The 17,944-nt window shown below is 47.1% G+C and overlaps 1 protein-coding gene across 1 annotated transcript in view; it reads right to left on the bottom strand.

Moving 5' to 3' along the window:
- Positions 1–17,944, bottom strand: part of ttc27 (tetratricopeptide repeat domain 27) — a 177,984-nt gene that overhangs the window by 78,100 nt on the left and 81,940 nt on the right. Inside the window, exon 9 of the mRNA XM_033025128.1 lies at positions 9,726–9,792. Within this exon, the coding sequence (XP_032881019.1) occupies positions 9,726–9,792 (67 nt within the window). The remainder of the gene's footprint in view (positions 1–9,725; positions 9,793–17,944) is intronic.

Raw genomic sequence — 17,944 nt, 5'->3', positions numbered from 1 at the left:
GCCCCTGCTGAACGTTCCATCGTGTGATGTCACAATGCCCAATGCTCACAGATGTCCAATCGGAATGGATTCATTTACATATGCCTATGCAGGAGCCCAAGCCCATGGTGAACGTTCCATCGTGTGATGTCACAATGCCCAATGCTCAAATACATTGTTGCCATAGAGAGGGAGTACAGAGAAGGTTCACCAGACTGATTCCTGGAATGTCAGAACTTTCAAATGAAGAAAGACTGGATAGACTCGCCTTGTACTCACTAGATTTTAGAAGATTGAGGGGGTATCTTATAGAAACGCTTAAAATTCTTAAGGGGTTGGACAGGCTAGATGCAGGAAGATTGTTCCGGATGTTGGGGAAGACCAGAACAAGGGGTCAAAGTTTAAGGATAAGGGGGAACGCTGAATCGCCGACATCTTTTCCATTTTGGTAGAGATTTCACTTTTCTTTCTAAGTATCCGTTCCTCATTACATTTCGACGTGTTTAAGTGTACGTTTTTAATCAAATCCTAACCTCCCCCCCCCCCCCCCCCAATATTTCAAAACTAAACTGGCTTCACACCCACAGAAGCTTCACCAGCCCCAGCCCCTGCTGAACGTTCCATCGTGTGATGTCACAATGCCCAATGCTCAAAGACATCGTTGCCATAGAGAGGGATTACAGAGAAGGTTCACCAGGCTGATTCCTGTTATGTCAGAACTTTCACCACTTAAAAGTGTAATGCCCCAACGCAAAAGTGTAATGCCTCCTCCCCCCCCCCCCCACCCCCCCCAGTTTTTGAAATAAAAACTGGCTTCTCACCCATACAAGCAGCCATTTCGGTAGACATTTCACTTTCCCTTCCAGCTATCCACTCCTCATTACATTTCGTTATGTTTATGTCCATTTTTTACATTAAAACCTTCTCCTCCCCCCCCCCCCCCCCCTCACTCATTTTGTCGCCTCCTGCTGGCCAGCGACCATAACGGCTGCTGGCGCCCGCAGCAAACCCTCACGCAACGCCATTTAAAAACGGCCTTTCGGGAACGGCTCTACTTCGAGGACCACGTCTCCCGTGGGGGCTGCGGGTAGGCAACGGCTGCGTTGGGGCATTACACTTTTAAGGCTCTGTGTGTGGGGATGCTTCGTGTGTGTGATGCCGCCCCGCCACCCTCCCCCTCCCCCCCCCCCCCCCCCCCCGCGTTGCCGAGATGAACCCGACTTCGACGACTTCAAGATACGCTATTTTAAGACGGCCGGAACCTGACTTCGACGACCACGTCTCTGCTGGGGGCTACAGGTAGGGAACGGTCTTTATACACTTTTCCAACTCTGTGTGTGGGGGTGGTTAGTGTGTGTGATGCCGCCCCCCACCCCCCCCCCAGTGGGGGCTACGGGTAGGGAACGGCTGCGTTGGCTAAAGGGGTCAGGGGTTATGGAGAGAAGGCAGGTACATCACTCCCCCTACCGCTCCCTCCCTCCCCACTCTTCCACTTCCCTCCCCCTTCCTCTCCACTCTCCCTCCCCACTCTTTCCCCTCTCTCCCCCACCCCTCTCCCTCCTCCCCATCTTCCCCATCTTCCCTCCCCGAAATCTCTCTCCCCATCTCTCACCCCCTACCCCGCTCTCCTTTCCCTCCCAAATCTATCCCGTTTCCTCCTCCTCCTCTCCCCTCCCTCCCCTCTTCTCAACCCCCCACCCCCCCGCAAACGCCGTTGGGGAAACAGACCCAACGGGTCTGCACTTGGTCTAGTATACTTTTAAAACTCTGTGTGTGTGGGTGTACGGCATTTTGCTTTTAAAACGTATCTCCTCGAAAACCAGACGCAAAAACGCAGAGATTTTTACAATTTTGGTAGGGTTTTATCTCATGAATTCAGAAATCCACTCCTTGATCAATTATTTCCGCAGATTTTGAATAAAATTGTTCACAAAACTCACTTAAAAAAAATAAAATAAAATCGCTGCTTGAGCTGCTGACGTCACAATGCCCACATGCCCACCAATCGGGGCCCACCTGGCTCCTGGCCCCGCCCCCCGCGCCCAGCCCAAGTACGCTCGCGCCACGCCCCCCGCAGCTGGACTCCAATGCCCGCCCGCTCCAACCCCACCCTCCCATACAAATGCGCAGAAAGACCGAGCGTTCTGCAGAACGGGAGGTCACAGCTGGTCATCGAAGGCCACCGGCTTCTGAATCCTTTCCGTAACCCCCGCCCGATGGTAGAACATGGCTGCCCCTCCCTCCCTCCCTCCTGCTGCAAACAACGCGCTGCCAGTCGCATCGCTCACAAGTCCTTTGATAAAAACTTTGCAACCCCCCTCTCTCTCTCTCCTCCCCCCTCTCTGTCTCTCCCAATCCTCTCTCTCCCCCTCCTTTCTCTCTCTCCCCCTCCTCTCTCTCTCTCTCTCTCTCCCCCCCTCTCTCTCTCGTATGGTTAATGTGTGTGATGCCGAATGCCGCCCCCCCCCCGCAACCGCACGTTGGGGGAACAGACCCAACGGGTCTTCACTTGGTCTAGTTCTCCTTAATTCTACCACAACCAATGAAGAAGCTGCTAAAGCTATTGCCAACCTCTCAGATGCTCAGAAACTGTACCTCATACAGAATCACTTTAAACCGGGTCCAACATACAAATATTGTGCCTTCTATAAGAATGGATGCTGGCGAAGATTTAACCCTGACTGGTTTCGAGCATACCCCTGGCTTGTATATAGCGATCACATGGATGGCGTATTTTGCCTACCTTGTGCCTTGTTTGTGAACAATAGGAAATCACTTGTTGTCAAGTCAAGTCGTCAAGTCAAGTCAAGGTAAGTCAAGTCTATTTGTCACATACACATACAAGATGTGCAGTAAAATGAAAGTGGCAATGCCTGTGGATTGTGCAAAACAACGGAACAGGTGCTCCTGAATGTATATTGCCATTTACCACTACCTCTACTAATGCAAGGGCATTCGTTGGCCTTACCCTATATACCAACCCTGGTTCCGCAAATCCTGTCATGCCACCCCCTTTTTTAAAAGCTTCGTACAGGCCTGCTGTTGTAAACGCCCAATTTAGGTTGTGAACTTCCGCAGGGAAGGAGGTTTGCTATCTTAATCTGATTCCACACCAAAAAAAGCGGTCGACTCCTAACTGAAATGGTCCGATACATTATTCCGGTGATGGTGAAATTAAAGATGGATAATAATGGTGGCCTTGTTGGTGACTAAATCAACTGTCTCCCATCTTTATGCTAACATTGTCCTCCCAAGTCCCGATAGCACTAATGAAAGGATGAGCAAAGCTTCACTGTGCTCCCGGCATGTGGTTTAGAACATAGAAGAGTACGGCATCCATCACAGATGAGGCCATCGCACGTGTCTCATCGGTACCCCGCAGCTCCGCTCTTGCCCCCCTTCCCACTAGCCATGGCAGAGTCCCCCTAGTCCTCACTGTTCACCCCATCAGCCGTCACATACAACACATAATCCTCAGACACATGACATCCCTTGATATAATTTAATGTATTGAAACGGTTATTTTAATCTAGATATTGAGGCACTGCCACTCATCTAAGGCTTGTTTTCTGCATCTGATCTGCTGATTATGAATTTCCTTTAACGGTTCCAGGTAAGAACATTCAAGAATAGAGGGTAGACAAAAGTGCTGGAGAAACTCAGCGGGTGCAGCAGCATCTATGGAGCAAAGGAAATAGGCAACGTTTCGGGCCGAAACCTTCGATTTTCCAGCATCTGCAGTTCCTTCTTAAACATTCAAGAATAGAGGAATGGAACATCGTTGGTGATGTGCCCTTATTAGATAACATTCATTCTGATGAAGGTTAAGCAGATATATAGTTTAGTTTTAGTTTGGTTCAGAGATACAGCTTGGAAACGGGCCCTTCGGCCCACCGAGTCTGCACCGACCAGTGATCCCCACACATTAACACTATCCTACACACACTAGGGCCAATTTTACATTGATACCAAGCCAATTAACCTACAAACCTGTACGTCTTTGGAGTGTGGCAGGAAACCAACCAAAGATCTCGGAGAAAACCCAGGTCACGGGGAGAACGTATAAAAAACTCCGTACAGACAGCACCCATAGTCAGAGATACAGGTCATAGGAGCTAAACAGTGGGTACAAATGGAATGAAGAAATTCAGGTGTATATTTGAGGCCAGATGATGGTGTACAATAATCTTAGCAAGTACAGGGATGGCCCACAGATGTCACAGAATGGGGCTCCGTCACAGGAGATGGAAGGAATTGCAAATGCTGGTTTACAAATAAAGGTACTGGAGTACTACAGCGGGTTAGGCAGCATCTCTGGAGAACATGGATAGGGTCGGGTCGGGACCCTTCTTCAGACTGGTTCTGGTGGGTAGGGGAGGGGTGGGTGGTTGAGGGGGACCAATCTAGGACATCCGAGATGTGCTCTTTCTTTAGTAAACGTAGTGTCTCTCCTGCTGTCATAAATGTATCCGATGTCCAGTAGCTGTTCTTGCTCCCCCTCCCCCCAAATGGAACCCATATACAGTTCCTTTCACCTTTCACCCCACCAGTTTCTACATCCAACCACAATTCTTTGACAAACCCCCCCCCTCCTTCAACAAGATCCCATCACATATTCCAATCCCCACCCCTTTTCTTCTCCCGCTGAGACCACTCTCTCTGCAACTCCCTGGTTCACATCCCTTCCCACCCAAACCACCCTTTCGCCAGGTACTTTCCCCTGCAACCACAGGAGATGTTACACCTGTCCCTATACCTCCCCCCCTCACACCCATCTAGGGACCCCCAGCAATCCTTTCAGGTGAGTCAGAGGGTTACATGCATCTCCTCTCACCCACTGCTTTGGTGTTCCTGATGTGGCCTCCTTTACACCAGGGAGACCAAGCATAGACTCTGCGACCAATTCGCCAAACACCTGCTCGGTTGCAGACCATTTTATCGTCTTCCCAGTCCCATATTGACCATTGTGTCCTGGGTCACCTCCATTGCCAGAGTGAGGCCACCGGCAAACTGGAGGAACAGCACCTCATATTCCACTTGAGTAGCGCACAAATAAACGGTATGAATATTGAATTATCCAAACAAAGTCCACCCGCCCCTTCCCTCTCCCCCCAACCCCTCTCATTTCCCTGTAACCCACCTGGACTCACACGCATTTTCCCCATTCCTCCAACATTCCTTCCTCTGGCTTCACAATTCGCACCTCCTCTGTCCTTATCTTATGCCATTTCATTTCTGGCATTTGTCCAACGATCATAAGGTCACAAGTGATAGGAGCAGAATTGGGTCATTCGGCCCATTAAGTCTACTCCGCCATTCTATACCCTTAACCCCATTCTCCTGCCTTCTCCCCTTTACACCTGTACCAATCAAGATTATATATATCTCTGCCTTAAAAATATCCATTGACTTGGCCTCCACAGCCTTCTGATGCACTGCCTATCAAATCTCCCCCCCCCCCCCCTCCCCTCACCTTTATATCACCAGGTATGGTCCTGCCACCTCCTCACTACCAGCTCCCCCCCCCCCCCCCCACCACCACCACAATCAGTACGAAGATGGGTTCTGACTCACAACGTTACCTATCCATGTTCTCCAGAGATGCTGCCTGACCTGCTGAGTTACTCCAGCACTCTGTGAAACGTTACCTATCCATGTTCTCCAGAGATGCTGCCTGACCCGCTCAGTTACTCCAGCACTCTGTAAAACGTCACCTACCCATGTTCTCCACAGATGCTGCCTGACCCGCTGAGTTACTCCAGCACTTTATGTCTCCACCATAGGATACAGGTTCAAAGTTCTCACTCAATCAAATTCCTCATCTCAATCACACTGCTGTAGACAGACTTATAGGAGGAAGAATCTTTCTCTCATGAATTTCCTAAAGATCTTCATAAAGAGTGACGGTCATTAACATCTAGAGCATTGTTTGTAATTCTAGCACATTTTAAGAAATCAAGTTCTAGTAGCAGAATTAGACCATTCGGCCCATCAAGCCAACTCCGCCATTAAATCCTGGCTGATCTACCTTTCCCTCTCAACCCCATTCTCCTGCCGTCTCCCCATAAGTCAAAGTCAAAGTATCCTTTATTGTCATTCAGACCTTTCGGTCTGAACGAAATGTCGTTGCCTTGCAGTCACACATATAATAAAAATAACAAAAATACACAATAAACACATATTTAACATCCACCACAGTGGGTTCTGAGTAACTCCTGAGACCTGTACCAATAAAGAATCTATCTATCTCTGCCTTAAAAATAACCACTGATTTGGCCTCCAAAGCTGTCTGTTGCAATGAGTTCCACAGATTCATCACCCCCTGACTAAAGAAATTCCTCATCATCTCCTTTCTAAAGATACGTCCTTTTATTCTATGACCCCTGGTCCTAGACTCTCCCAATAGTGGAAACATCCTCTCCACATTCACTCTATCCAAGCCTTTCACTATTCGGTAAGTTTAAATGAGATCCCCCCCTCTAAACTCCAGCGAGTACAGGCCCAGTGCCTTCAAACGCTCATCATATGTTAACTGAATCATTCCTGGGATCAGTCTCGTAAACCTCCTCTGGATCCTCTCCAAAGCCAGCACATCCTTTCTCAGATATGATGCCCAAAACTGCTCACAATACTTCAAATGTGGTCTGACAAAGTGCCTTATAAAGCCTCAGCATGACATTTTTGTATTCTAGCCTTCTCGAAATAAATGCTAGCATTGCATTTGCCTTCCTTACCACCAATTCGACTTGCAAATTAGCTTTTTGGGAATCTTACACCAGCACTTCCAAGTCCCTTTGCACCTCTGATTTCTGGATTCTCTATCCATTTAGAAAACAGACTATGCCTTTATTCCTACCACCAAAATGCATGGCTCCACACTTTGCAGTGACTAGTGGAGTGCCGCAAGGCTCGGTGCTGGGACCGCAGCTATTTACAATATACATTAATGATTTAGATGAAGGAATTAAAAGTAACATTAGCAAATTAGCAGATGACACAAAACTGGGTGGAAGTGTGAACTGTGAGGAGGATGCAGGGCGATTTGGACAGGTTGGGTGAGTGGACAGATGCATGACCGATGCAGTATAATGTGGATAAATGTGAGGTTATCCACTTTGGTGGCAAGAACAGGAAGGCAGATTATTAGCTGAATGGTGTCAGGTTAGGAAAAGGGGAGGAGCAATGAGACCTGGGTGTCCTTGTACATCAGTCACTGAAATAAGCATGCAGGTACAGCAGGCAGTGAAGAAAGCCTTCATAACGAGAGGAGTTGAGCATAGGAGCAAAGAGGTCCTACTGCAGTTGTACAGGGCCCTGGTAAGACCACACCTGGAGTATTTTGTGCAGTTTTGGTCTCCTAATTTGAGGACGGATATTCTTGCTATTGAGGGAGTGCAGCGTAGGTTTACGAGGTTAATTCCCGGGATGGCGGGACTGTCATATGATGAAAGAATGGAGCGACTGGGCTTGTATTCACTGGAATTTAGAAGGATGAGAGGGTTTCTTATAGAAAAATGTAAAATTATTAAGGGATTGGACACGCTAGATGCAGGAAACATGTTCCCGATGTTGGGGGAGTCCAGAACCAGGGGCCACAGTTTAAGAATAAGGGGTAGGCCATTTAGAACTGAGATGAGGAAAAACTTTTTCACACAGAGAGTTGTGAATTTGTGGATTTCTCTGCCTCAGAAGGCAGTAGAGGACAATTCACTAGATGCATTCAAGAGAGAGTTAGATAGACCTCTTAGGGGTAGCGGAATCAAGGGGTATGAGGAGAAGGCAGGAACAGGGTACTGATTGTGGATGATCATTGAATGGTGGTGCTGGCTTGAAGGTCCGAATGGCCTACTCCTGCACCTATTGTCGATGTATCTATGTATCTATATTCCATCTGCCACTTCTCAGCCAACTCTCCCAACCTGTCCAAGTCCTTCTGCAGAGTCCCTGCTTTCTCTACATTGCCTGTCCCCCCACATATTTTCGTATCATCAGCAAACTTGGCCACAAGGCCTTCAATCCCCTCGTCCAAATCATTAATATACAACGTGAAGAGTAGCGACCCCAGCACTGACCCCTGCGGAACTCCGCTAGTCACTGGCAGCCAACCAGAAAAAGCCCCCTTTATTGCCACTCTTTGCCTTCTGCCATCCAGCCAACCTGCTATCCATGCTAGTATCTGCCCTTTGATACCGTGGGCTCTCATCTTCCTCAGCAGCCTCACATGTGGCACCTTATCAAAGGCTTCTGAAAATCCAGGTATACAACATCTACTGACCACTGACCTCTGTCCTGCTATTTACTTCCTGAAAGAATTGCAACAGATTTGTCAGACATGTGGTTTATTGTGGTTGTGTGTTCTTTATTATTGTACTGCTGCTGACAACCCAAAATTCCACCGACCCTGGTTGTGTGGCAATAAATTATATTATTATTATTATAACACAGTGGCACTGCAGTAGAGTTGCTGCCTTACAGCACCAGAAACCCGGGTTCAATCCTCACTAAGGTTGATATCTGCACGGAGTTTGTACATTCTGCCTGAGACCACGTGGAATTCTCCAGGTGCTCTGGTTTCCTCCCACACTCTAAAGACAGACAGATCTGTAGGTTAATTAACTTATACAAATTGTCCCCAGTGTGTGAGACAGAACTAGTGGACAGGTGATCGTGGCTCAGGGGGACTCGGTGGGCCGAAGGACCTGTTTCCACGCTGCATCCCGAAACTAAACGAAAAAAGTTGTGGAAATAAACATAAATTATAAGAGTAGAATTAGGCCATTCGGCCCATCAAGTCCACTCCGCCATTCCATCATGGCTGATCTCTGCCTCCTAATCCCATCTTCCTATCTTCTCCCCATAATCCTTGACACCCGTTCTAATCAAGAATCTGTCTATCTCTGCCTTAAAAATATCCACTGACTTGGCCTCCACAGCCCTCTGTGGCAATGTGTTCCACACATTAACTACCCTCTGACTAAAGATGTTCCTCCTCACCTCCTTTCTTAAAGAGCGCCCTTTTAACACGATCTTACTGAAGAGAAAAGCCTTTGTTTAACTTGTTCAGTGGCACCCCTAAGTAACCTCGGGACAGAGTATACAAGTGAAAACAAATCTTGGCAGTGAACAGGTTAACAAAGTTTTGAGTCCCCCGACTGCTTTAAAAAAAAAACTAGCCACATTCAAACCCATAACGACACACACAGTCTGTGTCAGTTTATAATGTCTGCATAAACTTCAATCAAACTATACTTGTTTATCCTGTTTTCATCTGTGCAATGACCAAACTTATAGTTGGTGTACATTTTTCAGATTTTTCCAACTCTACTAAATTAGGGGATCGATCGAACATGGAGAAGGATAGGGGCGGCACGGTGGCACAGCGACAGAGATGCTGCCTCACAGCGCCAGAGACCCAGGTTCAATCCTAACCACGAGTGCTGTCTGTACGGAGCTTGTATGTTCTCCCCGTGACCTGCATGGATTTTCTCCGGGTGCTCCGGTTTCCTCCCACACTCCAAAGACGTGCAGGTTTGGTAAAAAAAAGTTGTAAATTGTCCCTAGTGTGTGTAGGATTAGTGTTAGTGTGTAGGGATCGTTGGTCGGCATGGGTCAAAGGCCCTGTTTCCAGGCTGTATCTCTAAACAAAACTAAACTGTAAATGTTTCACCCAGTGTTTGGCCAGTCTGAATCTCACGTGAAGAGGGCATGCAGCAATAAAGGAAAAAACAAACGAGTACCGCACTTACAGAGACGAATGCCAATAGCTCCTCTTCAGTCAGCTTATGAACAGGGCTGTTCTTCTGAAAATCCACACTGTTGAGACAACATTTTAGTTTGCACTTACACAACATTTAATAAGTTCACCCACCAAAACGAACAATTTGACAAAAAGTTACGTGCAAAAAAATATTTCTTCTGAAAACCAGCTGAAGGAAATCTAGCCTCAGCTTTATTTTGAGATTTTCAGCAATCAAATAGCAAAAAATAAAATTGTAAATGCTAGAAATCTAAAATTAAAAGAGCAAAATGAAGAAAATATTCAAGTCAAGCTTATTTGCTGCCTGTCCCGCTGAGTTACTCCAGCATTTTGTGTCTACCTTCGATTTAAACCAGCATCTGCAGTTCTTCCTACACCTTTTCAGCTTATTATAGCTAGGCTAAAATAGGCCCAGTTTAAAACCGAACACATTCTATGGGGTTTTCATTATGCTCTAGATAGCATTTATTGTCTCATATATAATGTCTCTGCACCATTTGCTCTTACACGAGGCAAAACTGCAGGGAGACAATGGTTAAGACGACCCCAAACCTTCTCGCAACACATCTGTCCAACAGCTGCTACAAGGGATATGTGGGTTATGGTGGTTGGTAAAGATAAAATACCTGGAGAGAGGGAGGGGGGGAGAGGGGAGAAATTCTACCTGGTCGGCTATGAATCTTTTTACTACAGTTAATGCACTTCCATTTCTGAATGGAAACTAGTTGGGAAGCTCGATGTTGGGACAGATCTACCAGAGTACAGGTCAGATGCTGCAGAATCTACAATGCAGTAACAATTGCTTCATGTGGCAGCCAGACATTGTCAACTGGAATCTGTCCAGGAAGCAGCTCTGGAATGGACAACATGGCCATTGTACTGACCTGCTCCATGGCATTTTGTTTCCTGAAGGATACTTCACATCAAGCACACTGAACGAGAAATCCGGTGAGATTTTCCACTAATGTCTCATTCTCAGTACACCATGGCTGGCAGGAGAGGCACAGCTGGTAGAGCTGCTGCCTCACAGCGCCAGGGTCCCGGGTTCAACCCTGTGATGGCATACTGTCTGTGTGGAGTTTGCATGTTCATCCTGTCTGTGCGAGTTTCCTCCCACATTCGCGTTTGTAGGTAACTTGGCCTCTGTAAATTGTTCCTCTTGTGTATGGAGTTGATGCGAAAGTGGGCGAACAATGAACTGGTGTGAACGGGTGATCGATGGTTGTCCTGGACTCGCTGGGGCGAAGGGCCTGTTTCCATGCTGTATCTCTAAATTAAACTAAAATAACTGATTGTATAAGAATGTCTGTATGTTTCATATGGGTCAGTATATTGCATCAATTTTCTTACTGCAATGAAAATTGGATGGAACATGAAACCTGATCATGGCTGAATGTTCTGCGATCTATCATATGATAATTATGATAAGATGATCTTATCTTATCTTCTTGTGATAAGAGAACTACATGCAGCACACAAATGTCAGTAATGTGGTGCCCAGATATACATGCATTTAGATGGACAGGGGCTGATTAGGGAAAGTCAACAAGGCTTTGTACGTGGTAGATCGTGTCTTACAAATCTGGTCACTTTTTTTGAAGAAGTAACAATAAAAGGTTGATGAGGATAAAGCCATTGTTGATCCACAGCAAAGCATTTGATAAAACTGCACACGTTAGAAGGTTGGGCCTAACATGGAAGGTTAGACTGCATGGGATCCATGGTGAGCCAACCGACTGGATAGCAAATTGGCTCCATGGAAGGAAGCAGAGGGTGATGGTGGAAGGTTGCTTCTCGGACTGGAGGCCTGTGACTAGTGGTGTACACGCCTCAGGATTTAGTGCGGGCCCGTTACTGTTTGTCATCTACATCAATGATTTGGATGAGAATGTACAATGCAAGATTAGCAAGTTTTCAGATGATATAAAAGTGCATTGTAGATGGAGTAGATGGCTATCAAAGATTGCAGCAGGAACATGCTCAAATGTTGCACGTTTTTACAGTGGCAGATGGGCTGAGGATTACTGGTGTTAGTGAATAGATGGGGTGGGCAGAAGGCTTCCCGCCGAGCCGTGGCTGTGGACCAGGATCGCGGTCGGGGGCCCTTTATTGAGGCGCCGCAGTCTCGGTGCCATCTACAAGGCTCGGCGGGACGGCTGAACCCGCCCAGAGCTCGTTTGGCTCTGTCGGAAGGCTGGAGTGGAGGAGGCTAGATGGGAACGGAGGCAACCGGACACACACGGGAGGAGGCAGGGGCCGGTGACAAACGGAGCATAGGACGATGGAGCCCGCGTCGAACGTGCCAGACCCAGTGAAGGGAGGGGGGGGGGGGGGGGGAACAAAGGAAGACCTGGCACGGGATACTTTGTAACTTTGTCAGCACCCTTTATGTGGCCACTATTTGCCTACCTTGCGTATGGAAAGACTCCACGCCACTAAAGGATGTTCATCTATTCTGTCTCCCATGGAGCTCCCTCTTGTCTATCTCCAGCTAACAAGATATTTTGTGAGTGTAAAAACTCTTCTTGAGTAGTATTAAGAGACATAATGGAATGCAGGACTTGTTGCCCATGAATACTCAGCTTTGAACTGAGTGACTTGCCCGGACATTTCACAAGGTAGTTAAGACTTAATCACTTTTAGGTAGTTCTGGAGTCACATACAGACCCAAACTGCAAAGGCAGCAAATTTGCTTCCCTAGAGAAAGTTCAGTAATTGGGTGTTTTTTTAGAATAATTTGACAGGTTCATGACTGCCATGAATTTTAGATTTCTTCAATTCATTGAACAAATTATTCAGTTGCTCTGGTGAAATTTTAAGATTCATCCCAACCGTGCATGAGATCTATTGCTTGACTGTTTTAGTTTAGATACAGCATGGGAACAGGCTGTTCAGCCCACCGTGTCCATGCTGGCCATTGATCACTCCTACATTGCCCCTAGTGTGTAGGGTAAGTGGGATAACACAGAATAATATTATCCCACTTACCCTACACACTAGGGGCAATTTACAGATGGCAATTAACCTACAGACCCGCATGTCTTTGGAACGTGGGAGGACACCGGAGCACACTGAGGAAGCCCATGTGGTGACAGGGTGAGTGTGCAAACTCCACACAGACAGCAGCCAAAGTCAGGATCGATCCTGGGTCTGTGGTGCTGTGAGGCAGTGGCCCTACCAGCTGCACCTCTTGTGCCACAAAAAAATGTTCTACAAAATGTAATTCTACTGAAACAAGACAATAAGGAAAATGTCACATCCAATGGACTCGGTGGGCCGAAGGGTCTATTTACACCCTGTGTCTCTAAACTAAACATGTTAACCTTCAGTTTTTGAATTGCTTTCTTTAAAAAAAATAATTGCGGGGCTAGATTTTGAAATTATTTCAAGTAGATATTAATCCTCTATCTTACAGAGATATTACACAAGTGGATGAGGGGTGATCTTATAGAGGTGTATAAAATCATGAGAGGAATAGGTCAGGTAGAGTCTCTTGCCCAGAGTAAGGGAATCGAGGACCAGAGGACCTAGGTTTAAGGTGAAGGGGAAAAGATTTAATAGGAATATGAGGGGTAACTTTTTCACACAGAGGGTGGTGGGTGTATGGAACAAGCTGCCAGAGGAGGTAGTTGAGGCAGGGACTATCCCAACATTTATGAAACAGTTAGACAGGCACATGGATAGGACAGGTTTGGATGAATATGGCAGATAGGACGAATGTAGATGGGACATGTTGGCCAGTGTGGGCAAGTTGGGCCGAAAGACCTGTTTCCACACTGTATGACTCTAAATAACTCAAGTAGATATTAAATATTTCTTATGCTTTGTCTTATCCTTTACCAAAAAAATGGTGCATCCATTTACAAGATCAATGATGCCGTGGTGTTGGTATCAATGCACTGGTTTCTACAGTCGAGCGTCATTGTATCCCTGTTTTTTTTTTATCAGCTCCATGAATCCGTTTCTAAACCATATGCTTCATTTTCACGTGGTTTTGTATGTATGACAGATTGAAGAATTGGTTGCAATATCTGAGAATTTCCTTTATAGTTTGCGAGGTGACAAGACCCACATGTAAGCTGTTTGATGCCCCTGTCCCACTTAGGCAATTTTTTTAGGCGACTAGGCTGTCGCCACATTTGTGCCGGAGTGTCGCCTGTATGGTATGGTCGTGAGTCGTCTCCTCAGTCGCCCAAAGAATCGTAGCGTTTTTCTGGTCGCCGCTGGATTTTGAAATGTTCAAAACTTTTCGACGACAGTGGGCTTGACGCCAATGAGCGTAGTTTGACTTCTCCTGACGTAGGTGCTGTCATAGGTTGTCGCCAGGATGATGTAGGTTGTCACTCGAGTTGACTTTGGTGAATTCTATTGGCGACTACCTACGTCAACCGGCGACAGGTAACCGGCGACTGAAGTGTCTTACCTTGTCGTGGGTGGACGTAGGTTGTCGTAGGTGTGGTCGTAGGAGGACGTAGAGGAGAAAAGAAATCTGTGACAAATGGGCCAATATTTTTTGAAAGACGTGACACATAAATGGAGCAACTTATTTTTACTAATGAAATTCTCAGATATTATCTCATGAGCTCAATTTTGTCCCGTTATTGACAACAGAAGGGAGAAAAACCAATGCTTTAAATTAATTCTCTTAAGTAGATTGTAAATCCTGAATGCATTAAATGGTGAAACAATACAGTAAACCCATGTTTTAAGGGGGCCTTTTATAATAGAAACATAGAAAATAGGTGCAGGAGTAGGCCAATCGTCCTTCGAGCCTGCACTGCCATTCAATATGATCATGGCAGATCATCCAACTCAGTATCCTGTACCTGCCTTCTCTCCATACCTCCTGATCCCTTTAGCTACAAGGGCCACATCTAACTCCCTCTTAAATATAGCCAATGAACTGACCTTAACTACCTTCTGTGGCAGAGAATTCCACAGCTTCACCACTCTCTGTGTGAAAAATTATCATCTCATCTCGGTTCTAAGAGACTTCCCTCTTATCCTTAAACTGTGACCCCTTGTTCTGGACTTCCCCAACATCGGGAATAATCTTCCTGCATCCAGCCTGTCCAACCCCTTAAGAATTTTGTAAGTTTCTATAAGATCCCCCCTCAATCTTCTAAATTCTAGCGAGTACAAGCCGAGTCTATCCAGTCTTTCTTCACATGAAAGTCCTGCCATTCCAGGAATCAGTCTGGTGAACCTTCTCTGTACTCCCTCTATGGCAAGAATGTCTTTTCTCAGATTAGGAGACCAAAACTGTATGCAATACTCCAGGTGTGGTCTCACCAAGACCCTGTACAACTGCAGTAGAACCTCCCTGCTCTTATGGATGATGGTTATAGCAGACAGACCTGCCGACCCTCCCCAAGGTTTACATCATCTCCCCGGCCGCATGAAGTCACGGCTTCCAACGTCACCCCTGGCTCACAAGATGCCCCAGCGAACCCTTCTTCACCCACTGCACGGTCCGTTGACCTGATTGTTTTTGTGGCTCACGTTGTAGCCTCTGGGGGACAGCTCTTTCTTCAGGCCGCCGCCACGGGCAGGACGCACTCAGTTACCGCGAGCTCACCCCCCACCCCATCGCCACATCCCCCTCCTCCCGTGAAGCTGTCGACAGACTTCACCTCGTAATCGGCAGCTGGTGAGACGGGATTGCCCCGCACCCATGACCTGGTGCGTCCTAGCGGTGGCAACGGCCTGAAGAAAGCCCGGCCCGCAGGGGTGACAATGTGAGCCGCAACAATGGGCTGTGTCACCGGGACGTGCGGTGGGTGAGGAAGGGCTCTCTGGTGCAGACCAGTGGCCTCAGTGCATACTTTTAAGGTGAAAGGACACAAAGTGTTGGAGTAAATCAGCAGACTGAATCAGAAGAAGGGTCCCAACGTCACCCATCCATGCTCTTCAGTGGTGCTGCCAGACCCGCTGGCTTACTCCAGCACTTTGTGTCCTTTTGTATAGTAACCACCATCTTTGTTTACAATAATACCTTACTCGGATATAAAGGCCAATCAGCAACAACGGACATCATCCCCCCCCTCCACCCCATCATCATCGGCAGTCACTCGAAACGGGAGGACGCCAGTGCGTGACTTTGTTTAACGTGGGGAGACTGGTGCACAGATAGTCACCACACGGTCCTTGACAGATCTGGGTCAGGATCCAGTGGCATGGAGTCCAAGACGACCAGAGACCCTTTTCTGCTACAGCCTTCATCCGCCTTCCCAGCCGTTGTGACGCTCCACTAAAGTCAGCCATCGTCCTCCGCCTGTTCCACCGTTGAGGTCTTGGTTGGATTGCTCTTTGTCAGAGACCTCCCCCTCGACCTTACCGCCATGGGTGGCCCTACCAGGAGCATAGCTCCAGACGGCATCGCTCTCAGGATCTCAGGACCACACAAGCTTCTCCACCACAACAAGGTGAAACATCTTCCCCCCCAATGGGCTGTTATAATGAGGGTTTACTGTACCCTTACATTTCAAGTAATACCTAATTCTCAGATATCTCTCAGCACACTTTTGTCTCCATTAGCTGTTTGCTTCTGAAGTTGTTGACAACAAATAAAGCACAAACCAACGGACATGCATTGCCACCGTGCCACAAGAGACAATTATTCACATAATGGGGGCCTCTAGTACAATCGCTTAGAGCGCTCGTACCGTTCTTATATCCAAGCTCGACCCACACAGCCTCAGTGGACAAGGCCACCAGTGTGACCTCTCTGACTGCCTCTGTGACAGTCTCTCTGGTCAGTAGCGCAACTCCCCCACCTCTGTTGTCCCCCTCTTGGTCACGTCTGAAACATCAAAACCCCAGAACACTGAGCTGCCGGTCGAGTTCCTCTCACAACCACATTTCCACAATGGCCACAGCATCACAGTCCCAGGCATCGAGCCCCGCTCTAAGATCATCTGCGTTCTCCACAATACTCCTTGCACTGAAATAAACACACAGCAGCCCATCAGAGTCACCATAGTCCTTCACCTCTTCCTGCCTGTCCTTCCATTGTGACTGTGGTCCCAACCTCTACCTTCACAGCACTTCATCCAATTTCTGACCTCCTCCTCTGGTTCCCACCCTCTCGATTTGCTCTAATGAACCTTCCTTGACTCTATGAATCAGGTTTTGGAACCCGCCCTCACAACCCTGACCTCTATCTTCAAGTAGACCTTGCTTTCCCTCTCTCTCCATCCCCTCCCCCTTCCCAGTTCACCCACCAGTCTTACTGTCTCCGACTACATTCTATTTCTGCCCACCCCCTCCCCTGACATCAGTCTGAAGAAGGGTCTCCACCAGAAACGTCACCCATTCCTTCTCTCCAGAGATGCTGCCTGTCCTGCTGAGTTATTCCAGCATTTTGTGTCTATCCTCACAACCCTAATCCTATTTGAGCAACGGAACACCACGGAGCAGTCCTTGTCCTATCATGGACATGTTTTTGCTGTTGCTTTGTTTTGTACTCATTGTTTTCAGTCATTTTCTTTTTACTGCCTTGCAGAAGTGATGTATGATTTATGTGTTTAATTTACATGTGATTTATATTTTTGAGTCTGTCTGAGTCTATATGCCTGTGATGATGGTGCAAGCAAGATTTTCATTGTATCTATTCCTCGCTGTACTTGTGCATTTGAAAATAATCTCAACTAGACATGACTGGTCTTGACATGGGAGTTAAACAACATATGGAGGTGGTTTAGGATTGAAACCTTGTGGGAGCGATGGAGGCAAGTAGTCACACATTTTAGAAGTGTTTAGATGAGTGCTTGAGCTGTTCTGACCCAGAAATCCAAGTGCAAAATGGGATTAGTATAAATTGGTTCTTTGTGGCTGGCACAGGTCCAGTGGGTTGAAAGATCCTTTCTACGATGTACAACGTCACAAAGGACAAACTGTTCATGCTCTGCTTTTTACAGGATATCATTGCATAAATAGGCAGTTATAAAATTCACAGCATTTTTGATTCTCAGAGTATTCTGAGGGATAGGATATACAGGCACTTAGATGGACAAGTGCTGATTACGGATAGTCAGCATGGTTTTATACGTGGGAGGTCGTGTCTCACAAATCTGATTGAGCTCAAGATGTGACCAAAGAGGTTGATGAGGGCAGAGCTGTAGATGTTGTATATATGGACTTCAGTAAAGCATTCGACAAGGTTCCGCAGTGTTCCATCATCCCACTTGACCCTTGCCTTGGAGATGG

Source organism: Amblyraja radiata, chromosome 8 (genome assembly GCF_010909765.2).
Source record: "Amblyraja radiata isolate CabotCenter1 chromosome 8, sAmbRad1.1.pri, whole genome shotgun sequence".
NCBI classification, from domain to species: domain Eukaryota; kingdom Metazoa; phylum Chordata; class Chondrichthyes; order Rajiformes; family Rajidae; genus Amblyraja; species Amblyraja radiata.
The sequence above is the reverse complement of the archived record's forward strand: the minus strand, read 5'-3'. Positions and strand labels throughout refer to the sequence as shown.